This window comes from Aulonocara stuartgranti (genome assembly GCF_965226115.1).
Source record: "Aulonocara stuartgranti genome assembly, chromosome: 12".
Classification (NCBI taxonomy): domain Eukaryota; kingdom Metazoa; phylum Chordata; class Actinopteri; order Cichliformes; family Cichlidae; genus Aulonocara; species Aulonocara stuartgranti.
In genome coordinates this window covers 31,107,552-31,130,628 of record NC_138948.1, presented here as the reverse complement: position 1 = coordinate 31,130,628, position 23,077 = coordinate 31,107,552, and the positions used below count along the sequence as shown (strand labels likewise).

General features: G+C 38.9%; 2 protein-coding genes across 3 annotated transcripts; one reads left to right on the top strand and one right to left on the bottom strand.

Moving 5' to 3' along the window:
* Positions 1–132: 132 nt before the first annotated feature.
* On the bottom strand, positions 133–5,662 carry LOC309719096 (uncharacterized protein). Of its 2 annotated transcripts, none has more exons than XM_082554963.1 (6): positions 5,360–5,662; positions 4,391–4,451; positions 4,234–4,278; positions 2,496–2,651; positions 2,200–2,292; positions 133–1,257 (listed from the first exon to the last, which is right to left on the bottom strand). In XM_082554963.1, exons 4-6 carry the CDS (start codon positions 2,565–2,567, stop codon positions 943–945), a joined length of 480 nt encoding a protein of 159 aa, XP_082411089.1. In that variant the 5' UTR covers positions 2,568–2,651; positions 4,234–4,278; positions 4,391–4,451; positions 5,360–5,662; the 3' UTR covers positions 133–942. The 2 variants fall into 2 exon arrangements, with proteins under 2 accessions (XP_082411089.1, XP_082411088.1); XM_082554962.1 differs by having other exon boundaries at positions 4,230–4,278; positions 5,360–5,661.
* Positions 5,663–10,280: 4,618 nt separating this feature from the next.
* LOC309719819 (uncharacterized protein) lies at positions 10,281–13,970 on the top strand. Its single transcript, XM_082556203.1, has 3 exons — positions 10,281–10,520; positions 12,878–12,970; positions 13,565–13,970. Exons 1-3 carry the CDS (start codon positions 10,449–10,451, stop codon positions 13,877–13,879), a joined length of 480 nt encoding a protein of 159 aa, XP_082412329.1. The 5' UTR covers positions 10,281–10,448; the 3' UTR covers positions 13,880–13,970.
* The last annotated feature ends 9,107 nt before the right edge of the window (positions 13,971–23,077 follow it).

Genomic DNA, 23,077 nt, shown 5'->3' with positions numbered 1-23,077 from the left:
GTTGTTTCAACAACTACTTTGTTAATCAAGGCAATGATTTCACTCATTTCAACCAAATTATTTCAATTAGATTTGTTTACATTTGTTACACATTTAGAAACCCACTACTTTACAAAAAAAGTCACAATCAGATTATGATAACATTATCTTTATTAACTGGATTTAGTGGACAATATAAAAGCTTACCATTTTTGTACACCTGCAAGCATATACTTCAAAAGGTAAAATGTTAGAATACTTATTTACATAGGTAATATGTTGGAACCAAAGCTTCCACAACTAAAAACGGATGCAAAATTTGCTCAATATATCGACTGCATTTTAAAAAATTAAACTAAAAGATAAAAATACATCTCCCACTTGGCAAGTTAAAACATGTGACAAAATCGAATTGTGTGAATTTGGAAAAATAAAATAAAATAATTAGAAATATTTTGGGGGCAATACAACAACAACAAAAAATTCCATAGGTGATGAAAATCTATATTTGTTTGGTGTATCTCATTGAAATAATTATTAGTTTGACCAATTTTTATATTTCTGTATTTATTTTTTTAATTTTGGTTGCAGTCCTCCACAGCTAGCAATATAGTTTTGCTGTGTTTTAAAACATGCTAGCAAGCAAAATGGAAACAATAATACAGTGAACTTAACAGGTGGCAGTGGTCTTAAACTTTACAGGACCTTGATACATAAACACAACATAGTACTTCTGTCAGTACTTCTGATCCATTTTGAGCCATCTATATAAGGACAAACAAAAATCATCTGCAGTGCTGTATAAAAGGTGAATTGCCCAACAGAGAGAATCCAAAAACTTAAAAAAAAATGTTTTAAATGAAAGAAAAAAAATATAAACAACTCAAATATTAACATTATATATTGGAAATCACCATTGCACCAATGAACCATTCAAGACCTATCAGTCATTTTCAAGTGCTCTCACCCCATAAGCTTGTTTTTCAGAAACTGTACCTTTGAAGACAGCTTTTGTCCATCAAGATTTAAAAGTATCTTCTGGAGGACTTCAAAGGTGCATTTAAGTTCTGGTGGGTAGCTCAGGTTCAAACGGTATATGAGTCCAAACAACAGAGCACATGCTTGTGCAATGTTACCCAAATCAGTGTTAGCCTCCACACCCTCAATCACGACACCAACGTCCTCTGGGTCATCTTCAGGTTCAGCACCCTCCTTCTGGATGACGTACACCCCCATCACAGTTTGCTCCATGCAGCTTTTTGCCTCGCTGTCCGTATCCTACATGAAAAAGTATAAGACAACAAAGTAAAATTTAAGAGATTGTTTAAACAACTGTTTCTATGCTGTTCATAAAATCCAAGTAGTCAAAGTAATAAACAGAAAATTACACCACTAAAGTAGTTGTTAGTAATTACTCCAATACATAAATTATAAAATACACCTCTCATGTCAAAAGAGGTGGCATAATTGACCTCTCACCGGCCCCTCCCCCGAAAGGGCCATTGTCCAATTACACATTATAGCAACCGTTACTGTGTCTGACAAACATTAACCTCAAGCAAGATGGAGAAGCGGTGTGCCCACCGATACGCCGAGAGATTGTGTCTGGAGGAGTTGTGTTCTTTCCATTCACAAAGTCAAAAACAACGTGAATGGATTAAACAGTGTGTATGGCCCCATTCCCAGGTAAATGTACCGAACATTATGAAGCATGTCTGCTCGCACATTCGGGTACCCATTGGTGCGCAGAGGAAACCATTTGTTTGTCGGACGTAGCAAGAGTAACTTAGGGGGACAGGACTCGAGAAAAGGCTAACTCAGCTGCTAAAATAAAACAGGTATAGAAGTGTTAGTACTAAACAGCTCAAAGTTCATAGACATTTCTATTTACAAATACTGATGACCATAACAATGAAAAAACAACAGGACTTGTTTTAATCCAAGTACAGATTCAAAAGCAATATAGTCTTGATGCATGTTAAATGCATTGTATGTTTGTGTATCAAGTTTAAGTAGGCATAAATTTCTTTCCTTCCAATACCAAATTCCAGAAATTCTTTATTGCAACGCTTAATACTGTTTGGTATTCAAGACATCCTTTCCCCAATACCAGGTGTCTTGTTGCTAATCTCAAAATTTTAATTTTAATGATTTGCATTTGAGGCAACGTCACAATTTGTATGAGAATGTTACAGACAACATGCTGTCACAATGGCTCACCAAGTACTCCTTTATTAACTTCTCATAGTCTTCGTTTAGGTGGATGCACAAAGACTTCAAGATGCATGCTCGTCTGGTATGGATGTTGTCATGCTGGAGAGGAGGAGGAGATAATATGAGCCAAAACCAGTCTGTTTTTCTTAAAGCTAGGGTAATCAGTTAACTTGCATAATTATTCTTTAGGTTAGAACCTGGCATGTACCACTTGTTAAGCCGAAACAAAATTGACAACTTCATCTCCAAATAAAAGTTATTTTTGCTGCCTATGACAAAGTCTACTCAATCCTAATACAAACCTTGGAGATGGCAAGCATGAGACCTCTTATTTTCTTTCCACGTGTCCCTCCTTTGGTCAGAAAGATTTCCATTAAGCGTGGCGCGTATTGGTCAAGCTCGGCAAAGAAAGTAGATAGCAGAGGCTTTGTGGTGATTCGCAGAAACTCCTTCTCAATCTGCAATAGAGAACAAATACATTGATTAAAAACGCAACTGTATATTTCACTCACTTCACATCTAAGCTGACTAAAGCTGCTTTTAGAAGACCATGCAGACATCAGTGCTGTCTGTGTAGGACATGAATCAGTCTGTGTCAGATACTGAATTTGAAATTTCCACTAAAGTCACAAGTAAGAGGCAAGTGGAACCAAGATCTAGGCCATTTGCTTTTTGAAGTTTGCAAAGACTGCTAAATTGCACCAGTGGTAGTTCACTCTTTGCAACACAGTATGCTGTTCTAAACAGATTTTTCAGGTTTATTTTTAGTATATTATTTGCAATTGGTGTTTGTTCTGGGAAAGATATTGCAGACTGAGCAATAATCCATTTCTAATGGGGGCCTTTCTTAAAATGACTGGTCCCAGTAACAAAGGCGCTTGTCGACTCAGAAATCGAGGGAAAACCAACAACACACCCGGCAGAACATTATGTTATTTACACGGGTGCACATAAGTGGTCCGCATGTGCGCATTTGCTGTCAAAATAAAAGACGCGCAACAGATAAGAAGTTGCAACGCACGTTTGCATCCATATAAAAGGCACTGTTTTTGTCCGCTAGAGTGGGATTTTCACGGCACATTCTGCACCACATCTGTGTGTTCATCATTTGTTTGAAGCCAGCTCACCTCCTGCAACCACTTTTGCGAGAATACGCGCTTCTTTTGTGGTTCGGACTCCTTCTGACATTTCTTTGGAGGTGGAGGAAAACCAAAGTAATTGCTTAAAGGAGCTTCTTCAACATATTTAAGAGTTCTAAACAAATATGTCCTCCTCCAGAAAATCTTATGTATGCAAACACGCGTTGCAACTTCTTATCTTGTGCGCGTTTTTTATTTTGACAGCAAATACGCACTTGCGGACCACTTATGTGCAGCCCCGGTTATATAGCTCGTCATGTTGCAGCCACAGAAATTCTTTTGTCCATGAAACCATAAAGCTGCACTTTCTTTTTGCCTTATAGTCTGATTTGTCATAACTTTTCCGTTTTGTGGTAAGCTTTTCTTTGGCTGTCACTTCTTCACCCTGACCTGTCTTATTTGGCTAAGCAGAACTACAATTAATATCCTGCTGCTTTTACACACGCACTCACATAACACTCAGCGATTGTCTGCGCGATCAACCTCTCACATGTTTAAGCTGCGGGAGATTTCACTTGTCATGTTTGCATAGTAAGCTAACGATTGATAAGACGATGTCAGAGGAATTGGTGCACAAATTATCATCACTCACAGATCAGTGCTGTCGCTCTCTATACACAGGTCGCGCGATTGCAAAGTGAAAGCAAAAAACAAGCGCAAATTCAAACGCGATTTCAATATGTCACATATTGACAGTGGCTCACCGATGCCAATGACATAATTACCCAGCTACATTTCCGAAAGAATGCAGAAGCATTGACATATATTTTTCCTTCTTATGACAGCCCGACGGGCAGGGCAGAGATAGATTTTGGTAGCCCGACTGGAAAAATCGCTAGCCCTGGGACGTCGGGCTAGCCATTTTGCGAGCCCTGTACAGTGTTTCAATAATTGTACCTACTACTCTCCCTGATGGAACAACGCTTGCACTGCCACATACAAGTCACTGAAAGAAAAAAAGAAAAGCAGTTTTAAGGATAGTTTTATTGGCACCTTTTTTTTCACTTTGATTAAATCATAAAACTATCATAAAAAATATATGATGGTAAAAGGCTTACCATGTATTAAAGAGGAGGCACAAACAATCAGAAAAAGGGGTCAGCTTTCTTTGTGGTGTTACTATGGTAAAGAAAACAGAAAAAATTATTTTATAAAAATTCCACAGTGGATTTTTTTTACTTTGTTGCAAATGTATAAAAAAAAAATACAAATACATATAAATACCTCTTGCAATATAAAATTCACAGATAAATATCCAATCTGTTGCCAAATGTAATAGCAGTGTTTCACACTATGCAATAAAGATGCTGGTAGTTGCGGTAAAGGTCCGACAGGCAATTTTCATAACTATCCGCCATTGCCTTTTCCTCTGACCTCGTGTTTATGCTCTTTTTCCCATGCACTAGCATCAAGTCAATTCGAAGGATGCAGCCCCTGAATTTGGACACAGCTAATATTTAGCAAATCGCGCATGCTAGTTTAACTTGCATTACTGTGAGAGGCCGAATGCTTAAAATAAAAGGAGAGAGAAAGAAAGAAAGAAAGAAAAAATGCAAATGATAATAAAAAAAGTGAACAAAGACCATGTCTTGCAATAACCGTCATTTAAAACCAAAGTGAATGCTAACAGAGCTAGGTAGAAGTTCAATGAGACAACCATACTAGCTTTAGCTAACTTCATTTACTTTGAAAGTGAATTACAAACGTGTTAAATATTGAATTAAACATATCAATAACCGCTAAAAACACTATAAGACTAACTGCAAAAACGGGTAAAAAAAAAAAAGAAAAACAATGAAGTGGAAATGCATAAATAAAATAAATAGTATAAATATACCCAGAGCGGATTATAAATCAGGTATTAGACGGTACCGATTGGCACCGTCTAATACCAGATTTTCACTGTATTTGCTCCACTCCCGCTGTCTAATGACAACTTACACATTTGGAATTAAAAACATTGTTAAACAATTAATGGACAAAACAACTTCGTTTGACTAAGATATTTTGAGTTATTTATTACTTACCTGTATTGTGGAAGATTCCGCAGAGGGAAATGGCAGTCCACTGAACACATATAACTTCTCCGCGTTCCCGCCTCTTCACTTTTGGGAAGTTTGAGCATGCGCACTAGGCATCGGTTTTAGAGTTGTTGATTTAAAATAATTACATTTAATTGAACTGAAGAATGCAAATCTAGTTCATTAAACTTTTTGTTATTTTATGTTAAACCAACAACTGATAATGATTTAAAAACCTAAACTCAATATGTTCATGTTAAATAGACAAATGTCTATTGAATTAATCAAACAACTGCCTTAGTTGACTTTTTTGAGTGCATGTACTTTTAAGACATTTAATGCTTTGTACAAACACCCAGAGGTTGCAGCAATTATCAACATACAGTTGTCATTTGTGCACCTGTAGCAATCTTCCAACAGAGAAGTCTTATTTTTTACACATTGGCACTCATCTGAAAAGTAGTGAAACCGTTACTTGTATGTTTGAAAGTTGTACTTTTCACACAAATATATATGGAACATTTCATTCTCACAAGAACAGGAAACACACCCCACATACATTCAAAGATTTCAAGCCCGGTGTAGTTAAAATCACACAAGTTTCACAAGGATCCTCTTATAATCCTGAGGAAGATGCAGGTAATCAAGTGTCTGCAGTTTCAGCAGACAGTGCATGTTCAAGTAGCGGTTCAGATGTAGCTAAGAACTTGCCTGAAGTAATTGAGAAAAAATTTGCCGCAGTGTTGCTCAAGTTGGAGCATTTTGCACATGTGCCAGGCACAAAAATTGATGAGTTCTTAGAAGAACTGCACTACTTAAGTTCAGCAACACTGCCCCTCTCGATTGAAATTCTAGAAAGGGTGTTTCAGAAACACAGTGTCACAACTGAAAGGTCCATGTTAGAAGAGGTAGCCACTGCTATCTGTGTATCTAACCCGTTGCTCAAAGCAATCGAGAAGGGGGGACCCCTGAGCTCAACTTACATCCGCAACCAGTATTATAAAGAAAGCTTTAACACTGTAGAACCCATTGAGTACATTCTTGATGCCAAGGAAAAAAGGAGTTTTCAGTACGTGCCTGTACTTTAGTCTTTGCAGCAGCTCTTTGTCAGGAAAGGTGTTGTGGACAGGTTAGTTGAAAATCACAAGGCCCAAAATAGGGGGACTAGTGAACACCATACTTACAACTCTTCTCAGGATGGTTCATACTTCAAGCAAAACAGTTTTTTGTCAGGGGATGAGATGAGAATTTTACTGTGTTTATACATAGATGATTTTGAGATTTGCAATCCTTTGGGTACCTCTCGCAGGAAACATAAGCTTTGTGGCATCTACTGGACTGTGAGTAATTTGCCTATAGGCTCACATTCATCACTATCATCAATTTACTTGGCAGTCTTGTGTAAAACTGATGATGTGAAGAAATTTGGTTATTGCCGTGTCATGCAACCTCTTCTTCAAGATGTGAAGACTCTGGAGCAAGAGGGAATTTTCATTCCATTACTAGGCAGATGTCTTAAAGGCACAATTCAGGTTGTTGTAGCAGATAATCTGGGGGCTCACAGTATTGCTGGTTTTACTGAGAGCTTTTCTAGTGGGTACATTTGCCGATTTTGCACAGGAACCAGAACAGAAATCCAAACAAAAGAGGTAAAATCAGGTGCATTTACACTCAGGACTAAAGAACTCCATGACTCTCATGTAAAATTAGCTAATGAGACTGGTACGAGCTGTTTTGGAGTGAAAAGGCCTTGTGTTATCAGTGAAAATATTGCCCACTTCAATGTTCACACAGGTTATCCTCCAGATATTATGCATGATCTTTTTGAGGGCATAGTGCCGGTGGAGCTTGGACGCTGTTTGGCATCGCTGATATCCAATAAATATTTTAATCTTGAAACCCTCAACAAATCCATCCTGCATTTTCCGTACAAATGGGCTGACAAGACAAATAGGCCACATGTGATCACACACACATTTTCAACTAAGCCAACAATAGGTGGGAATGCCCATGAAAATTGGGCTCTGTTAAGACTGCTCCCATTCATAATTGGGCATCTGGTTCCAGAGGGTGAAATGGCATGGCAAATACTGATGGACTTGAAAGACATTGTCGAGCTTGTGGTTGCTCCAACACACACAGATGAGTCCATTGCTTATCTTCAGGCAAAAATTTCAGAGCACAGACAAAAGCACCAAGAACTCTTCCCTGGTGTGCATCTGCTCCCAAAACATCATTACTTAGAGCACTATCCTCATCTGATAAGGATGTTTGGGCCTCTTGTAGGATTCTGGACAATGCGTTTTGAAGCCAAGCACAGTTATTTTAAGCAGGTTGTGCGCCACACCAATTGCTTTAAAAATGTGCCCCTTTCGCTAGCCACTAAGCATCAGCTCATGATTTCATATCACTTGAGGTCATCTAGTATTGAAAAAAAATCCTCTACAGGTCACAAATGTCTCAACAGTTCCTGTTGATGTTTTGAAAGAAGAAATGGCTCAGACTATTGCACAGAAATTCCCTGGTACATCTGAAGTCCACCTTGCAAAGTGTGTGTCAAGCAAAGGTGTAACTTTTAGAAATGGGATGATAGTTGCTCATGGGTGTACAGGCGGACTGCCTGATTTTGGAGAGATTGTTCAGATTTGTATTGTTCAGGAGAGCTTGTGTTTCATAGTGAGAAGGCTTTCTGGCTGGTACAGGGAACATTTCAGAGCCTTTGAGCTGACTGCATGTCCAAGCAGAGAGACTGTGTTGATTGAACTTGGTGAACTTGCCGATGAATACCCTTTGGCAGACTACTTTGTTGGGCCTCTAAGACTGGTGACATTAAAAAGACACATACATGTAATATAAGGTTTGTTATCTTTTGCATGTATAATAATGTATATATCATTTTAGTCACTATTAGTTTGTCATAATATCTTCTCTTTCTCTCTGTCTTTGTGTGTGTGTGTGTGTGTGTGTGTGTGTGTGTGTGTGTCTGTCTCTCGCTCTGTCTCTCTCTCTCTCTCTCTCTCACACACTCACACACACACACAGTGCTTAACATAGTTATTAAATCATCAGCCAATATTCGGTGTAGGCCATAGCTGTATAATCTGTATAAGCTCTATAATCTAAATATTTTTATTGCTATAGTACAATTAATGTTGTTATGCATTTAATTTTCAATATATTATCTTACAGAACTAGAACTAGAAATAAATGGTAAAGCAAATTATTATTAAGATGCCAAGTTACAATTATTTATTTTAATTTCTGAAGAGAATGTTATGCTTTATTAATTTTACTCCTGAGAGAATTCCAGTTTAAATTTGATTATAAAAATGTGAATAATTCATTTTGAAATTCTTCATCCCTGTTCAACATGGTAAAATGTTGAACTCACTGAAAAGGAAAGAGTCCCAATTACAGGAATGAACTCATTTTTATGACAGGCAGTCTAATAAATCTAAAATGTATTGACAATTAATGTGGCATTATTTTATTTATATCAGTTTTAATGGACATAGCCTGCCACACCTTTATCGAATTGCTTTGTTGAAATCAGATTTACCCTTGTTGAAACGGTTAACGTTGTCTTAATTTCCTCTTTTAGGCTGTTGTGAAATGGCTGCAATGGTGAAACTCAGAATCATTTTCTCCGAAAATGATTCCCGGAGATTGAGCCTTCCAAATGGGATGCCAGAGTCTGTCAGTGAGCTAGTTCAGCAGATAAAGGGACAGTGTGGAGTTAATGGGGACTTCAGACTTCAGTTCATGGATGCAGAATTTGGGAATGAATTCACCAACTTGGAGTCAATGTCGGACATCCAGGACAAAAGTACCATCAAGATCATCTTTAGCTCAGTTGCACCTGTCGAGCCTGGTGAGCCACTGATCCCTCTTTACTCACCTGCTGCCACTTCCCGCACTCTAGATGACTCCTCATCCATTTCATCTCCTGGGAACTCATTTGATACAGATATATTGTCTTCTCCTGAATCTACGTCCTCAAGAGCCACTGCATGGCCCGATGTCTTCCCCATTCCCCGGTTCTCTTATGATACTCAACTACAGCTGGACAGGGCCAATGCTACTTTCAAAGAAACTGGAGCTTTGTTGAATCCTGATCATAAAATTAAGTCTGCCATTCTTGATGGTTTAGCTGAAACAATTGTTCAGTACAAGGTCTACCTCTCTGACAGGGAGTTTGATGAGGTCGCAGAAGCTCTTGTAACAACCCATCCATGTTTGAAAGAGCCTGGTTCAGTCACTGGATATGGCGGATGGAAAACAAGCTTGAAGTATAAACTTGCTAACTACCAAACTAAGCTTAGACGGCTTGGTTGCCCTGAAGTTACTGTGAATTCCTTAAAACATAAACCTGATGGCAAATGTACTCCTGCGTATGGCGTGAAGAAGCCAAAAAAAGCTGAAGTGAATTACTGCCCCACTTATCCAGCTGGTGAAACTGCAGAGACACTGGAAGAAATCAGAGTGGACCTCCTGTCAGAAGTTAAGAAAAAAAACAATGACCACAGGGTGGCTGCAATGATGGAGAAGACCTTTGCTCTCAGAAGGCAAGAGGTAGTACGTGAAGCACCGATGATTGCTGATTTCAAAATGAGGTGGCCAGCTCTCTTCCATGTGTGTGAGGTAATTGAATGGGTTTAAAACAACAGCAATATTTTGCTTCCATTGGATTATTATATAAAAGTAACTTGTGACCACATGGGATTTACTGAAGGTCAGCTAAAGCAGCCTGTGTTAGCTCAGCTACAAATATGAATGCAGGAACCTAATATACAAGAAATTAATGGATTATGCATTCACATGTATTGAACAGACTTGACTCACTTTTAAGTGGACTGAATAATGACAACACAATCCTCTGTTAATTATTTGTGGTTGTATTTGCCTTTGTTAAGTATCCTGGGTTTTTTTTAAAGGTGCTGTGTAAATCTCAGTTATAAATGTATTCTTATTATTAGTTTTGTCTGTTGGATTATTATTCTGCCTTTTGCAGGTGAGTGCAGAATTCAAGAGGATTACAACAATCCATTTGCAGTCTAAGTTCTTCTCCCAGCTGGATAGTTATTTGGCAAACTTTATGAAGATATATGCCAAGAAGGGTGGAATGCAAGGGAGAAACATTAAGACCATCATGGCACCTGCAACCCAGGTATGACAAGATATATTTATACAAGCCCAATTGAAGAAAGTTTGGATATTGTGTAAAGTGTAACTAAAACCAAAATGCAGTGATTTGCATTTCAAAACCATCTTTTACTTACAAATAAACATAGAAATTTGGTGAGTTAGAAACATTTGTAAATGTTTTTGTACTTGATTCTAATCTGCTGCTGAGTCATTTTTATTCTCGTTAAACTGCAGCTGAACTAACCAGTTAAATTTGTAATTCACCTTAAATATCTGTTCAGTGACATTAATTTCACTTTGATATGGAGACAAGCTAATGTGATTTCCATGTTTCCTTTATCAGGCTGCGTGATAACCTTTAGTGTTCAAGTGAGCCCAGATTAAATTGTCAGACCCTAATGTGCTGATATCACCTTACAAATAAACAACAGCACTTTAAGCAAATAATTTACTGGAACTACAATGTTTATTTTACTGCTCTGTTTATTAAAACATCAGATTCAACATTTGCTGCACCATTCATCACTAGTCCCTAAACAGCATGGGTGTTTTTTACTGTTATATTTTAGTCTTCTTTATAGATTGTTAATCCCTATCTGATAACGTCCCTAGAGTACACTTGTAGGGATTATTTCATGGAAGAAGAGTCATATGACCCGTGAAACGCTCCTTTAGATTGGTTAGATATTGCTAACACTAGGGCTGGGCGATATGACCCAAAATTCATATCTCGATATTTTTTAGCTGGATGGCGATAAAGGATATATATCTCGATATTTTTTTAAAGCCATAAGTTAAGAACAAAAAGAGAGTTCTTAGTCACACTGTGTCCCAGATGTCACACGGGCACTTTTATTTACATACAGCGTAGATGTACATGAAGAAATTACTCAAAAATAAATTATCAGCATTTATTAAATAATCATGGTCCATAAATAAAAGAAAACAATGTTGTTTTTGTGCATAACAAAAAGCTCACAATTGTGCAGTCAAAATGTAAACTAATAGACGCTGAGCATAATAACAAAGAGACAGATTTCACAGCTGCACCACGTCTCTGAACAGGTGCCATTTGTGGTCCTTATACACACACAGTACGGTAATATTACGTTGAAGCACAGTACGTATTACTCCGCGAGGCTCCTCCCCGGTAGCCGTAATCCTCCGACAATCCATCAAGCGGTGCAGCTCCGTAGCTTAGCAAAGTCATATTAAAACATTTTTTGACAGATTGCTGAGCGCTGTGTACCACATAAAATCGGTTCGCGGTCAGTAAGCACAACCAGAATTCATACATACATTCATACACTGTCGATTTTTGAGAAAATGAAAGGATTTTAGGCCATGCATGTCGTTAGCGCGGTTAGCTCGCTAACACGTTGACGCCGTCCAGCCCCACGCACGGGGCGATTCGCGGTAACTCGCTAACGGAGATTTTCCGCTTTCATCTTGTCATTGCCTGCAGGTGAAGCTATGGGGGAGGGGAAGTTGTGTTCAGTGAAGGAGAGGCGAGGCCGAGTAACGTTGCATAGAGACAAAAGTGGACGAAAGAGAGGCAAACCTGCGGCTCCACAAGTATAATTATAACGTAACATAGACTTTATCGATATAAACGATATTGTCACATCTTATATCTCGTATGAAGATATATCGATATTTTTAAAGAACTCGATATATCGCCCAGCCCTAGCTAACACCACCCTTTTTATGGAAACAAGCCGGGGAAATCCTAGGTTAAGTTAACGAGTTCATAACCAACTTCGTGTGAGTGCATATCCTGATCACCAGTGTTAATCCAGATAAGGGAAAGATACCCTGGGTATGTTGAACTCGCTTCATAGTATAGGCCTCTGTTGCTCGACTTTTGGGAGAAGAATGTAATCTCATTCAAATGTTATGGGGGTGGTCAGAGGTCTGGAGAGCTGGCAGGCCAGTTCATCAAATTCAATATGAGCTAATATTTTTCTTAAAAATTATCAAATTTTCCCAGATTAAAAATTTTATATGTTTATTTGTAAGTGACATGTAGTTTTGAGACTAGGAAATCATTGCCTTCTGATTGTATGTACATTTACACATCATCCAAACTTTCTTGAATTGGGGATGGTATGGCATGATTAAACTCATAGACAAAGTAATAAATAATATTACAATGACAGATTTGTCTAAAATGCATAAAGACTATTCTATTCCAAAGGGGTAAAGATTGCAGAACAATAGCCTCTAAATTTCTCACAAAATGTTCTTTAACCCCACTGCTAGATATGTGTATGTTATATATGTGTGTTATATATATATGTGTGTGTGTGTATATCTATGTGTGGAGAGTGAGATAGAGTATATTTGTGTAATTTATGTATTTTCCCTCTGTGTATTAAGACTGCTGCTGTCGAAGTCAGAAGAGAATGCATCCTCAAAGGTCTTTGCGTGTACCTGAATGAAGATCCAGAGAAGCTGGTGAAGGATTACCTGGTATGTTAATTTGCAGTTATCCTTATCTAAGGAGATGATCAAAGATAGGCTCAAACTACATATAAAAAGCTACATGCAAGAAGTTTGTGGCTTTAAAAATTACCTTTTAAAAATAGGAAAAGTAAGGGCTTTATTTTTCTCACTAGATACTGCACGCACCATTCTTGAGTGTTTTATACTAACCTCATAAAATAATATCATCACAGAACTAATATCATATAATGATTCACCCATTCACGCACACATTCATACAAGTATTTCTATGTAGCATTCACACTTTGATGAGTGTATCAGGAGCAACTTAGGGTTTAGTAACTTAAACTTACCCATGGTTAGTTCTGGTATTCAGACTGGAGAACCCAAGGATTAATCCAGTACACAACTTGCTCTACCTCCTAAGCCACAGCCACCCCTAACTCAATATCTTAAAAGACAGGACTTTGTTGAGGTATTGAATTAGATTGTCTTGAGTCAGAAAAAATATCAGGCAGTCATTTTTGATTACATTTACATTATTATAAAGTTTCAATTAATAAAGCTTTTAGGTATTTTACATTAATTATCTCTCTCTCTCTTTTTTTTAAATTGTCACAGAACGTTGATAAAAGCATCGCCACTGCCATAGCAGAGACAGTCTTTGGAATCTGTGTCATTCGATCAGAGGGTGCGGAGCCTGGCGATGACCCTCAGGATGTTATGATTGTTCTAGAGGGGGTGGAAGTGATGGGTGAGTTGGGCAGTGTAGCTTTTGCAGTGGCAATGTTGCTTGGTCTGGTCTACTCACTGAACCTGAGCTACCCTCCGGAACTCAGGTACACCTTTGAGGTTCTGCAGAAGATTCTTATGGAGTTGGATGCACACAAACTATCCAACAAAGTACAGGTTCTCAAAACGCTTCTTTCTCGTTGAGAAATGTTGCCAATACAACAGCTACACCATGTATCTGGAACATGCACCAGAAAGAACTGCAGACAGATGATACAATGCATTTTTTATTCATTTTGAGATACACAAAATTGGTGATATTTGTTTTTTTTGAAAGTGCATCTCTTTGACCTTCAAAATCACTTGATTCAGCCGTTCATTGTAGTTAAAAAATGGTTTGAACAGGTTAAGTTTCCACCATCTCCACTACTTTTTTTCTGTGATATAACTTGCATTCGATGTATTCTTCACATGTTATGTGAAATTTGCTATAAATACAATAAATTGGAGAAAACAAAAAGATGTGTATGACAAATTTTTATTTACCTTTTAGATGTAATAGTGAAATGTATGTTAACGAGACTCTAGACTTTGTTAAATGCTCCAAAAAATTACTCTTTAAATTAACTTAAAATAATCATGGAAAGAATTTCCACGTGATTAAATTGCTTTCTATTAACATTAAAGACTTGTGTTGGAATAACTTAATTTGTATGAGTTGGTTCAACTCAATTAACTTAAGCTGGGACCAAATTTAGTAAATTAGTTGGAGAAAACCTACTGAATTGAGTTTGAACAAAAATCTTTAAGTTGGATCAACACTATTAAAATATATTGGATCAAAATGCAGTAAATACGTTGATTCATCAATCTTTAATTAAGTTGGTCCAACTTGAGTGGATTAAGTTGGAGTAACAGAATTGCATGGTGCTAAAATAAAGCAATTTAATCACGTGGAAATTCTTTCCATGATTTTTTTATGTTCATTTAAAGAGTTATTTTTTTGAGTGTACTCGGAGCCTGTGCTAGCTTATTAGCAGCTAGCCAGCCATTGTGCTCAATGAAAGATGATGTCCTATAGCTAACTTCTTTCTTACTGTTTTCTTTTTATAATCTAATAATGTGGTATTCTGTGTTTATTATTATATAATGCCATTTTCTAGTAGAAAGTATCATTTTGAGTTTACTGAGGGTGCTACCAAAAGCAAACCATGTGGCCGGAAGAGTAACTGCAGGCAGCACAATGCGCACTCCCGTGACGTTCAAACCTATTTATTATTATAGAAGATTTCGGCTACGGCTACGGCCACACTTACACAGGTATTTTTGAAAACGAAGATTTTCCGTTTTCGTTTTAAAAAATAATCCCGTCCACAGGTAAACGCAAAAATGAAGGAAAACGCTGCTAAGAACATGCCAAAGCAACAGGTGGCGATATATTCCTAAACTCAGCTACAAACAGTTTAGGTCTTGACAAACTTCACTGATGGTTCAAATGTTTAGCAACTTTCAGTGTGTTGATTCAGCAGTCTGTATTTAAACTTCTAGTTATGTATGTTTTATTTCCAGGTGAATGCAGAGTTCCTGCAGATCACTACAAAACCCCTGCAGGCGAAGTTCTTGGCTCAGCTGGACAATTTAACAGACAAGCTGATGCAAATTTTTGAGGGGAGCAAAGGGCCAAAAGATCAAGGATATCATGGCGATCAGTAGTTTGGTCAGTACTAATGATAAACCCATCAATTAAATGCAATCAATCAATTACATTTTTTTCACCCTTTTTTTCCCCACCCTTGCATTAGTGTGATGACATCAACATAAAGAGGGAGCATACTCTTAAAAGCCCGGTGATCTACTTTAATGAAGCTCCAGATCTACTGTTCAAGGAGTATCTGGTACGCTTATCACACTTTATTTTCTAGCTTCAATTTGAGTTAGGTTCATCACACACAAAATGCTCATATATTCAAATAAGACAATATAATTGTGAAATATGTATTATTCTTAATAGTCATTGTTGGACCTTTTAAGGGGACAGATTCAGTAAAAATTCAATTGTTCATTTTTTTGGGGGCTGCCATGTAGGTATCTACTGCCTCTATAAACACGGTAAATGTGAAGAAAACATTAATCCACTTTCTGTCAGTGTTTAAATTCAGTTTATTTATATAGCGGTATATCACAACAACAGTCATCTCAAGGCACTTCATAAAGTAAACACTCCAATGAAGTTCAGTTAATTATTCCAATTAGTAAAAAGTCTTCTACAGGGAGTGCAGAATTATTAGGCAAATGAGTATTTTGTCCACATCATCCTCTTCATGCATGTTGTCTTACTCCAAGCTGTATAGGCTCGAAAGCTTACTACCAATTAAGCATATTAGGTGATGTGCATCTCTGTAATGAGAAGGGGTGTGGTCTAATGACATCAACACCCTATATCAGGTGTGCATAATTATTAGGCAACGTCCTTTCCTTTGGCAAAATGGGTCAAAAGAAGGACTTGACAGGCTCAGAAAAGTCAAAAATAGTGAGATATCTTGCAGAGGGATGCAGCAGTCTCAAAATTGCAAAGCTTCTGAAGTGTGATCATCGAACAATCAAGCGTTTCATTCAAAATAGTCAACAGGGTCGCAAGAAGCGTGTGGAAAAACCAAGGCGCAAAATAACTGCCCATGAACTGAGAAAAGTCAAGCGTGCAGCTGCCAAGATGCCACTTGCCACCAGTTTGGCCATATTTCAGAGCTGCAACATCACTGGAGTGCCCAAAAGCACAAGGTGTGCAATACTCAGAGACATGGCCAAGGTAAGAAAGGCTGAAAGACGACCACCACTGAACAAGACACACAAGCTGAAACGTCAAGACTGGGCCAAGAAATATCTCAAGACTGGTTTTTCTAAGGTTTTATGGACTGATGAAATGAGAGTGAGTCTTGATGGGCCAGATAGATGGGCCCGTGGCTGGATTGGTAAAGGGCAGAGAGCTCCAGTCCGACTCAGACGCCAGCAAGGTGGAGTACTGGTTTGGGCTGGTATCATCAAAGATGAGCTTGTGGGGCCTTTTCGGGTTGAGGATGGAGTCAAGCTCAACTCCCAGTCCTACTGCCAGTTTCTGGAAGACACCTTCTTCAAGCAGTGGTACAGGAAGAAGTCTGCATCCTTCAAGAAAAACATGATTTTCATGCAGGACAATGCTCCATCACACGCGTCCAAGTACTCCACAGCGTGGCTGGCAAGAAAGGGTATAAAAGAAGAAAAACTAATGACATGGCCACCTTGTTCACCTGATCTGAACCCCATTGAGAACCTGTGGTCCATCATCAAATGTGAGATTTACAAGGAGGGAAAACAGTACACCTCTCTGAACAGTGTCTGGGAGGCTGTGGTTGCTGCTGCACGCAATGTTGATGGTGAACAGATCAAAACACTGACAGAATCCATGGATGGCAGGCTTTTGAGTGTCCTTGCAAAGAAAGGTGGCTATATTGGTTGCTGATTTGTTTTTGAATGTCAGAAATGTATATTTGTGAATGTGGAGATGTTATATTGGTTTCACTGGTAAAAATAAATAATTGAAATGGGTATATATTTGTTTTTTGTTAAGTTGCCTAATAATTATGCACAGTAATAGTCACCTGCACACACAGATATCCCCCTAAAATAGCCAAAACTAAAAACAAACTTAAAACTACTTCCAAAAACATTCAGCTTTGATATTAATGAGTTTTTTGGGTTCATTGAGAACATGGTTGTTGTTCAATAATAAAATTATTCCTCAAAAATACAACTTGCCTAATAATTCTGCACTCCCTGTAGGCACACATAGGAGGTTTCTGTCCAGGGGCGTTGTGTGTTTATAGCACACATGCGTGTGTTTGTACCACCTTTGCAACACCAATTTTTCTTACCAAGCCATAGTCACAGTAAATCAAACCAAAATCCCCCAGGTAACCCTGCTAACAAATAAACAGATACACAGATGGAAATGGAAACCTAACCTCCTTCACAGAGCTAATCATTGACTCAATCCGGTTGTTCAGTGATGACGCGACGAATCCTACTTCCAGGCCTAAAGTAGTCTGCGTTTAATATGGCTTTTGTGTTGTTAACATGTTTAATGTTATGTATTTTCTTCTATTTGATCTCAAAAAGCTCCTAAAACAGTCAGTGATCACTGTTGACCTCCCTCGGCTTTTATTACCGCTTTTTACTGCCTTACTTTCAGTTAATGTATTTTGTTTTGCACTATGCATATTTTATATGCCATTAGGTCATTTATTGTGAAAATTCTCATGTAGGAACTATTGTACTGCATTTTGGTTCCACTGGTGCACCTGAGGGAGATGCACGCCCATGTTGATGTGTGAGCATGGCAAGTTGAAGCAAGAGAAGCCAATTTAATTCAGAGAAAGTTGTTTCTTAAAAGTATCTGTAAAGTGCTCATTTCTGCCTCAAAGCATGGGTCAGCCAGCGAGGTATGTTTGTATGTTATATAGATCATTTTATGTCTTTAATTCACTCGTCTTACTATCTCATTGGATTTTATGTTATGTTTTAGTTCGACGGTGGCGTAGTTTGTGATCAAGGTGAAGCTGTAACAACCCCAAGATCTTACAACTAACATTAAAGCCAACTTCATGCCATCAGTAAAAGAACTCTTTATTGACTTTAAGAAGAGGTAGAAGTGACAGTCGAACTCGGACCTGCATGATTCCCGGCCCCCTGGTGGCAACATCGTGCCAGTGCACCAAGGACCAAGCTGCTGCAAATGTTAATGGACACACAAGTTCACAGTTGCTTCTTCATAAAGATGTCCAGAAGCCAGACATTAAAGTTTATGTTTGGAAAGATGACACAAGGAAGGAGAAACAATAAGGAGCTGTGTTAAGCCTGACAACAACAGCATCACAAGTTAGCAAGAAGGGAATTAATGCACCCAAGTTCACAATTCATTACTCAAGTCAAGTTAAAGGGAGATTTTGCATCAACAAATAAGTGCATTACAAGAAAAACAAAATGTCAGACACAAATGAGACAGAAATTGAAGCTCCCAGTGCAGAACAAGCTGCAAGGCAAGTGGACGAAACCTCTTTAGAGCAAACAGTGCAAATAGAGCAACGTAGAAGTGAAAGGTCTCGCATGCTCACAGAAAAAGGAAAAGAATTCCATAATCAAAGGTTACAAGGGTTGCAACGTCGCTTTGACAGTATTTATGACAGATGGAAAGCATTAATCAAAGTGGCAAAAAAATCTGTTATAAAAGGAGATCCACCTGACATTCTTGAAGGTCACATGAACGTTGTACAAAGAGAAGCAGCCGAGCTTAATGATATTTATGATGAATACAGAGCAATGGATGGACCACCTCATGATATGCGTTCCAAGCTAGACAAATGCACATCAGTGACTACAGTAGTTTTGCAAAAGATCAAATGTCACATTAAAGGAGAAACTCAAGAGGAGATTGTATGGCCTGATGCAGGCTCTATATTTACATCCTCTAGCTCTGTTAGTGTCTCAGTTCATAGTCCATTTAAAGCCAATACAGTTCTTTCTAATGGTTCCTCCTCCAAAAGACAAGAAGCTGCAGCAGAGTATGAAGCCACAAAGGCTGTGCTTCAGATAATGACAGAACAAGAGAAGTACAGAGAAAGAATGCAAATGCTTGAAGAAGAAGACAAACGCATATCCGCAGAGCAAGCAGCTGCTGCAATGTCACAACGTCTCCTAGAGGAAAAGGAGGAAACTGAGCGCAAGTTACAAAGAGAAAGGGAGAAAGCGGCCGTGATAAAGAGACAACAAGAGGAAAGTGCTGCAAGGAGGAAGTCAGTTGAGGACTTAAGAAGAGAAATTGAAAGATTGGAAAATCTGAAAGGACTCAAGGCAGCACAGGCAAAACTACAAGTTTATGAGGAAGACTACGTTTCAGTAAAGCAAGAAAGAGTCACTCTAAACCCTGCAAACTTACAGGTAACAGAGTCCAAGAATACTGCTAATCAACCCTTACAACCACGAAGAGAGTTAAATGTCACTTATGAGAGCACAGGTGAGCTTGTAAAGGTTTTGGCAGAAGCTATGTCAGCTAATAGACTGCCTATTCCAGAGCCCTCGGTATTTAGTGGGGATCCACTTAAGTTGAAGCATTGGAAGGCGTCCTTTCAGACTCTAATAGAGAGAAAGAACATTCCCACTGCCGAAAAGATATTTTTTCTACAGAAGTATGTTGGTGGCTGTGTTAAGGAAGCCTTAGATGGCTATTTTCTGATTGGCTCTGAAGACTCATATGAGGCAGCATGGAATATGCTCAATGAACGTTATGGAGAGCCTTTTGTCATTGCTAAGGCCTTTAGAGACAAGTTACACACCTGGCCAAAGGTCACAGGAAAGGATAGTGCAGAGCTAAGAAAGTTTGTGGACTTTTTACAAAGCTGCCAATCTGCAATGACTAATAATGAGAATCTGAACATTCTCAATGATGGCATTGAGAATCAAAGACTTGCTGCTAAACTACCAGATTGGTTAAGTAACAGGTGGAACCGAAAGGCTACAGAGTACCAGCTGGAGCACAAAAGATTCCCACGTTTCAGTTACTTTGTAACATTCCTGTCAATGGAGGCAAGTATCGCATGTAATCCCATTACATCATACCAAGCCATAAGACAAAGTGACTTTGACCAACCAAAGACAAAACCTCAACCTACACCCATTCCTAAGAGACAAGATACAGTGAAAATCTTCACAACTAACTCTACTGAAAGAAGCATGGTCTCTTGTGTGTTTTGTAAAAGAGCAGGACACGGCTTACACAAGTGTCGTAAGTTCACTGAGAAACCTGTCGCTGAGAGAGTCAAATTCATTCAAGGTGAAAAATTATGTTTTGGCTGTTTAAATAGTGGCCATCTCTCCAAGAACTGCAGCAACAAGATGACATGCAACACATGCTCAAAACGCCATCCTACATGCCTGCATGAAGAAAGACAAAGACAAGAGGCAAAGAAAGAACCACCTAAAGAGCAACAAGTAAGTGAACTGAAGGAAACCCAGCATCAGGTAACACAGTCACAAGACATAGTCAATGAGACCACATCTAATAGAGTGACTCATGAAAGTAAAAACACACAGACATCTGCAATAGTCCCAGTCTACGTATCCACACAAAATGAGCCAAGTAAAGAAGTACTGATCTACGCTCTGCTGGACACACAGAGTGATTCTTCATTTATTCTTAATGAAGTAGCAAATAACTTGGACACAACCAAAACTCAAGTTAAGCTCAATCTATCTACAATGTCATCCAAGAAAACTACTGTACCATGCACAAAACTTGAAGCTCTGCAAATAAGAGGACTGTTTTCCAAGAAGAAACTCACTGTACCAGTTGTTTACACACGAGACTTTATACCCGCTAATCGTAGTCATATTCCTACTCCAGACACTGCAAGGGCATGGTCACATTTGGAGCATCTCACTGAACATATTGCACCCCCTTTGGACTGTGATATAGGACTCCTTTTAGGGTACAACTGCACACAAGCCTTAATGCCCAGAGAGGTCGTATGTGGTGAAGAAAACCAGCCATACGCTCAGAGAACAGATTTAGGTTGGAGCATCATCAGCTACTGTGATTCATGTGATACAGGTAATGATGTAATTGGAGTAAGTCACCGCATCATTGTATAACAAGTTATACCAGAGACTGAGTCACCCACAAAACTAAAGAATAAGGTTCATTACATCTGCAAGACACAAGTAAAGGAAGTAACATTTCCAGATGTAATCAAAGCACTTGAATCAGACTTTACAGAGAGAGCAGTGGAAGAGACAAGCATTTCGCAAGAAGATGTCCGCTTTATTACAAAGCTACAAGAAGGAATAAAGCAAAAGCTAGATGGACACTATGAAATGCCACTGCCTTTCAAGGGTGACAGGCCAGATCTTCCCAATAACATGCCAAGTGCAATGCAACGTTTAAGTAGTCTCGAACGCAGATTCAAAAGGGACCAAAGGTACTACACAGACTATGCAAATTTTATGGCGAACATGATAGCATGTGGTGACGCAGAGAAAGTGCCAAAGAAAGAACTCTGTAATACACCTGCTTGGTATATCCCCCACCATGGGGTATACCACCCTCAGAAGCCTGGCAAAATACGTGTAGTCTTTGACTGCTCTGCACAATATCAAGACACTTCGCTGAACATGCACCTGCTTACAGGGCCTGACCTCACAAACACTTTGGTGGGAGTGCTCTGTAGGTTCAGGAAGGGCTCCGTTGCTGTAATGTGTGACGTGGAACGCATGTTTCACCAGTTCCATGTAACACCTCAAGACCAGGACTACTTACGCTTCCTATGGTGGGAGCATGGTGACCTAAGCGCTCCACCCTCAGTCTTTCGAATGAAGGTTCATCTCTTTGGCGCTGCTTCTTCTCCTGGCTGTGCCAACTTTGGGTTAAAACATCTAGCCACGCAAGGTGAGGGAAAGTTCACTCCAAACACTGTAAGGTTCATTCAAAGGAACTTTTATGTAGATGATGGACTTGTTAGTGTTATGTCAGAGTCAGAAGCCATAAAACTAATCCAAGAGGCAAGAGAACTGTGTAGCACAGGTAAACTAAGATTACACAAGTTCATATCAAACAGTGAAAATGTGATAAAGTCATTGCCGAGAGAAGAGTGTGCCGAAAGTATTAAGGATTTAGATTTGGCACTTGGAGAGCCATTAATGGAAAGGGCTCTTGGCGTTCAGTGGTGCGTTTCTGCTGATGAATTTCAGTTCAGAATAACTGTAAAAGAGCACCCAATGACAAGAAGAGGAATTCTGCGCACAATAGCATCAGTGTATGACCCACTGGGATTTGTGGCACCGTTCATCCTAAGAGGAAAGCAAATCCTGCAACAGCTATGTCAAGAGAAAGTTGGATGGGACGAGCCACTCTCAAATGATCTCAGCACACAGTGGGAATCCTGGCTCCTAGATCTTCAAAACCTGTCAAAGGTGAAAGTTCAAAGACATGTCTTACCTGCAAACACAGACATTGCACAGTGTGAATTACACCATTTTTCAGACGCTAGTGTGACAGGCTACGGAGAGTGTAGTTATTTAAGAACAGTAACATCAAAAGGTGATGTTCATTGTGCCCTAGTCCTGGGAAAGGCACGTGTAGCCCCAACCAAGGTCACTACTGTCCCTAGACTGGAATTAACGGCTGCAGTAGTTGCAGCAAGAACAAGTGCAATGTTAAGAAATGAACTGGAGATAAGTGATCTTGAAGAACACTTCTGGACAGATTCCAAGGTAGTGTTGGGATACGTGAATAATGATGCAAAGAGATTTCACGTGTTTGTGGCAAATAGGATTCAAAGGATACGGTCACTCACAGACCCACGACAGTGGCATCAT

Excerpts from the sequence above, each read along its gene's own strand:
- LOC309719096 (XM_082554963.1), bottom strand. The coding sequence starts at position 2,567 with ATGGAAATCTTTCTGACCAAAGGAGGGACACGTGGAAAGAAAATAAGA. Across the intron at positions 2,293-2,495 it reads TCATGCTTGCCATCTCCAAG|CATGACAACATCCATACCAG; the intron begins GTTTGTATTAGG and ends CCTCCTCTCCAG. Across the intron at positions 1,258-2,199 it reads AGTTAATAAAGGAGTACTTG|GATACGGACAGCGAGGCAAA; the intron begins GTGAGCCATTGT and ends TTTTTCATGTAG.
- LOC309719819 (XM_082556203.1), top strand. The coding sequence starts at position 10,449 with ATGAAGATATATGCCAAGAAGGGTGGAATGCAAGGGAGAAACATTAAG. Across the intron at positions 10,521-12,877 it reads TCATGGCACCTGCAACCCAG|ACTGCTGCTGTCGAAGTCAG; the intron begins GTATGACAAGAT and ends CTGTGTATTAAG. Across the intron at positions 12,971-13,564 it reads AGCTGGTGAAGGATTACCTG|AACGTTGATAAAAGCATCGC; the intron begins GTATGTTAATTT and ends AAATTGTCACAG.